The sequence below is a fragment of the Micromys minutus genome, assembly GCF_963924665.1.
Source record: "Micromys minutus genome assembly, chromosome: 2".
NCBI lineage: Eukaryota > Metazoa > Chordata > Mammalia > Rodentia > Muridae > Micromys > Micromys minutus.
Genome location: NC_137971.1, coordinates 74703442 through 74708248, shown reverse-complemented (window position 1 = coordinate 74708248; position 4807 = coordinate 74703442). Strand labels below are relative to the sequence as shown.

The window sequence follows — 4807 nt, the reverse complement described above, 5'->3', positions numbered from 1 at the left end:
TATCAAAACGTCTAGGAATTCCCACAGCCCACTGTGATGGGTCAAACCCAGGGCCTTGTATCCGGCAGGCAATGCCCAGAATGTCTGGTTTCAGAATCCGGATTTTAGATAAATCTTACACATTTGTTTTGAGACAAGGTCAAACAAAGAATCCGGGGTTGGCTTAGGACTCCTGCAGCTCACCCACGCATGGTTAATTTCCTGCGTCAGCCTCCTCAGTGCAGGTGTCACGGGGCTTTGTGGCTCTTAAGAATTAGTCCAGCCACACGGCAGTCCTACATAGACAGAACAGCGTGGCCTTGTGTAGAATTAGGAGAGAGTAGTTGGGATTCCCGTCTCTGCGGTCGCACTTAATGGAGCCCCGACTTTCCCATCACCATTCCTCCTGCCCAGGGAGCCGGACCCCTCACCCCGCCCCCTCTTCCGCTATCCCCAAGAAAGTCTTTATCCTGCCCAGCAGGACTTAAACTCAGTGAGCAGCACTAGCTGAGCGGAGCTGGGAGGTTCTGTGGGGGAGTAGGGTTTATGTCTAGAAAGTTTTTGGGAGAAAACTGGCTCGTAAAGGCGTGAGGAAGGCGGGGCCCTGGCGTCGTCCAGCCTCTGGCGACTTCAATCTCCGGACTGAAACGACCAGTTGTTCTTAGCCTTCCTCTCTGACCTGCTACTCCGGGCATTGTTTTCTGTTCCCCAGTGTCGTATGTATGTAGGTGGCAGGCAAAAAACGCCTGGATTCTGGCTGCTCTCCAGGCCCGTGACCTTCGGCTCTGGGGCCACTGGGCAGCCGCGCCTTTTGGACGGGAAGAGAGGAAGGAGAGGACGCCTGGCTCCCCTGGCTGCTCGTCTCCTTCTGTGGCTCTGCCATGGGCTCGCGAAGCTCTCACGTCGCGCTCATTCCCGACGTGGACCACATTCTCAGAGAGACGGGCTGTGAGTGTGAGGGTGGTGTTGGTGGTAGTGGTGGTGGTTGGCACAGCCCAGTAGTTATGTTGGCGGGCACTGGAGGAGGTTTAGTGTAGTGTAGGGAGTCACCAGAATGTAACATGAGTATTTCAGATCGCAGAGACTTAGAGGGCTTGGAGTCTGAGTTTGGGAATTTGCGCCTCCGTAACTGGGAAAGGTACTTGAGAGCCAAGTTTGCGGGGGGGGCGGGGGGGGTCTGGCTTGATGGATCAGATTCACTCAGGTGTCCATCAGCTAGGATGGAGGCTGACTGCAGAGCTGTGGACCGATGCAGGGGGCTACTTTTGATGCCTGGGGTCTGAGAACCTCCTGGGTTCTCCATATTAGTATTTCCTTGAGTCAGGCGCCCTCCAGCCGAGTCTATTGCACACTTGGCAACGACTCTCTTTCTCCCTGTATCCCCATCCGTCTGCCTCTTCCGTCCGGTTGAAGTCGCGCAGAGAGTGGGATAGATGACTCTGTTATGTTGAAGGGTGGAGGGGGAGGTTACAGATGAGGATAAGCCCCCTTATTCTCATTTCCCGCCCACGTCCCCTGGGCCGGGGTTTCTGCAGCGCACCCCAAAGCACATGGGATCTGGCAATAAAGACTTGTGAGTCCTCTGTGGGCTCATCCCCACCTCCTTCTACCCCAGTCTCCCAAGCTAGCCTTCTCCGACTCTACCACCGGTTCCAAGCCCTGGACAAGGATGAAAAGGGTTACCTGAAGTGAGTAGAACAGATCTAAGATCTTTTGCCTGCCTTTTCTGTCCCCACTCCCGCCACTGACACCTCCATCTGCCTCCTTTGCCTTCCTTGCTTTGTTTTCACAGCCGCCTAGACCTCCAGCAGATCAGAGCGCTGGCTGTGAACCCCCTGGGGGATCGCATTATAGACAGCTTCTTCTCCAACGGGTGAGTGTCCACTGGCTGACCGGAGGGGAGATGGACGTGGGTGGGAACTGGGTGATCATTGTCCTTCTCCATCCTTGTTCCTATAGGAGTCAGAGAGTGTATTTCGCAGACTTTGCCAGGGTCCTGGCTTATTTTCGACCTATAGATGAAGAAGACGCCACACTCCGAGACCCCAAGCAACCCGAACCGCTAAACAGCAGAATGAACAAACTGCGCTGTGAGTGTGTGATACCAGCCCAAGTGAGACACCTCCCCCAGTTTTATTCATACAAAAGGGACCAGGGAATCTCTTATTCCCTCTGTGAGTCTGGTGAGGACTTAGTGTCAGCCTCACTTCCTCCTCTCCTTTCCTTTCCCAGTTGCATTTCAGCTCTATGATCTGGATCAGGATGGGAAGATCTCCAGGAATGAAATGCTACAGGTCAGAAGACCATGGGTGCATCAGATGTGATGTGGTGGGCAGGGCAGGATGGGTAAATGGAGGTATGTGTGTCTGCGTGTGTGCATGTTCAAGTGAATGTGTGTGTGTGTGTGTGTGTGTGTGTGTGTGTGTGATGACTGGGGTTGCAGATGACTGCATGTTAGGTAAGAACTGGGATTGGATGGGGTTGGGTTAGTTAGGACAAGGGGTGGAGAGTAAGTAGGTATGAGATTGGGAACAGATCTCGGATTTCCAACTTGGGTGTAATTTGACCTCTTGCCAGTACTTGAGATTTGTTGTTATTACCGGGAAGAGATCACACAGTTGATGTTTATCGGGAAGGAATGTTTATCAGCAATACTGCTCTACACACCCAAAAACCGAGGACAGCCTTCTACACCAAGGAGTTATCTAGGTCCAAATGTCAGTAGTGCCAAGGCTGGGATAGACGGTGAAGTTCGGATGGAGGGTAAGGTGTTGTGGAGTGGAGGGTAGATGTTGATTGGTGTCTTAGTTAGGATTTTACTGCTGTGAACAGACACCATGACCAAGGCAAGTCTTATAAGGACATTTAATCAGGGCTGGCTTACAGGTTCACAGGTTCAGTCCATTATCATTAAGGTGGGAGCATGGCAGCATTTAAATAGTCGCAGTGCAGGCAGAGCTGAGAGTTCTACATCTTCATCTGAAGGCGGCTAGACTGACTTCCAGGAAGCTAGGATGAGGGTCTTAAGCCCACACTCAGAGTGACACACCTACTCCAACAAGACCACACCTCCTAATAATGCCACTCCTAGGCCCAAGCATATACAAACCATCACAACTGGGTTATAAGGTTTAGCCGCAGGTGAGCATTGTCGAAGTGTGAGGTAGAATCACATGGAAGATTTGACAGCCACACAGTGGCAGGCGTTTGCCACAGGCTATAGGGGAAATTGAGTTTGATGGTGAAAAGCGAGTGAGGAAAACTGGTTATAACTTATGGGGTGAGGTTGAAGGGCTGCGACTAATGGAGCAGCTTCTGTGGCTCTTCTCTGTGACGGTCTCTTCTCTCACTTCCCAGGTTCTCCGCCTCATGGTTGGGGTCCAGGTGACAGAGGAGCAGTTGGAGAGCATCACAGACCGCACAGTGCAGGAAGCAGATGAAGATGGCGATGGGGCCGTGTCCTTCATGGAGTTTGCCAAGGTCAGGAGGAGTTGAGGTCAGGGGTCCCTAGGACATGAAGGCATGGGAAATACAATCCACTGGAGGAGGGAGAGGCCTGGGGCATTCTGGGAGATGCTAGGACTTCAAGGGAGGGTGAGACACATAGGGTGGAGATTCAAGTCTTGACTTGACCACATCTCTCCCCAGTCTTTAGAGAAGATGAACATCGAACAAAAAATGAGCATCCGGATCCTGAAGTGACCTCTGTGTCTTTGACTCATGCAAATGTTTATGGGCTTGGGACTCATCTCAGGCCCCTGGAGGCAGGATCCCACAAGCCATAATCTACTTTGAGACTTTGTTTAGGGCTAGGAGTTGGAGGGATGTGTCCTGAAGTCCAGTTTGCTCTCAGATTTGTGAATCAGCCAGTTGATGTAGTTGCAGGTGGCTGAAGGGACAACCCAAAGTGACATGATAAAAAAGGGAAAAGAGTGACACAAGTCTGTGACCAGACGGCCCAGAAGTAGTTGCCTTTACACACAACCAGATCCAAAGATAAACATTATGTCATCAGGGTTGAGTTTTGTCACCTGAGGTTCTTGCATTGGGATCATTCCTTGGAGTACAAAGAGCAGACCGCTGTCCAGATCACATCTCTTAGCCCACCTAACCCAGAGGAAGATGTCTTGCTCCAGAAGCCCTAACCAAGAAGTATCACTGACCCCGCTGGGGTCTTTTCTCTGTCTCCAGAGGAATGGAACATTCAAGTAGGCTATGACTGTGTCATAATTCCAAAACCCAAAATAAGGCCCGCAGACTTAGCATAGAGTGAGAGAGGTAGTTGCCTTGAAGAAAATAGTGTTATTAGAAAATGTGTGTGTGTGTGTGTGTGTGTTTATGTTTGTTTTGTTCAGGCAATATGAATGATACATCTTCTTACTACTTGGTTGAGCAAATTAAGGACATCTTGAAATACGGCCTGTTGAATGGGTTTTTCTCTGATCTCCTGGATGAAAGATAATGTGATGGGGTTGGTGGCTGGAGGGAGGATGGGGTACAGTAATAAACCTACTTACATTCCTAAAGTGTATTGGTTACTCCAAGCTTTGTAGAATCATTTGTTGTGTTCATGGTAAGATGTTCATACATTGTCAGACGGCAGAATAGAGTATAAAAGTCACATTGAGGCAGAATAGAAGCACACACAAAGAGACACAAGATATAGAGATATGATATATGTATATGTATATATATTCTACTCAAAGACTTGCTTTTTTAGAGAGATATTTCAAATAATAATGTTAAAATAGGGACTAGAGAGATAATTCAACCTTTAAGAGCACTTACGGCTCTCTCGGAGGACCCAGGATCAGTTTCTAGTACCCAC

At 49.9% G+C, this 4807-nt stretch overlaps 1 protein-coding gene across 2 annotated transcripts; it reads left to right on the top strand.

Moving 5' to 3' along the window:
• Positions 1 to 801: 801 nt before the first annotated feature.
• On the top strand, positions 802 to 4505 carry CHP2 (calcineurin like EF-hand protein 2). 2 transcript variants are annotated; one of them, XM_080911528.1, is made up of 7 exons: positions 802 to 927; positions 1595 to 1667; positions 1772 to 1852; positions 1939 to 2069; positions 2212 to 2273; positions 3337 to 3459; positions 4335 to 4505. In XM_080911528.1, exons 1-7 carry the CDS (start codon positions 861 to 863, stop codon positions 4341 to 4343), a joined length of 546 nt encoding a protein of 181 aa, XP_080767654.1. In that variant the 5' UTR covers positions 802 to 860; the 3' UTR covers positions 4344 to 4505. The 2 variants fall into 2 exon arrangements, with proteins under 2 accessions (XP_080767654.1, XP_080767653.1); XM_080911527.1 differs by having other exon boundaries at positions 3628 to 4505.
• The last annotated feature ends 302 nt before the right edge of the window (positions 4506 to 4807 follow it).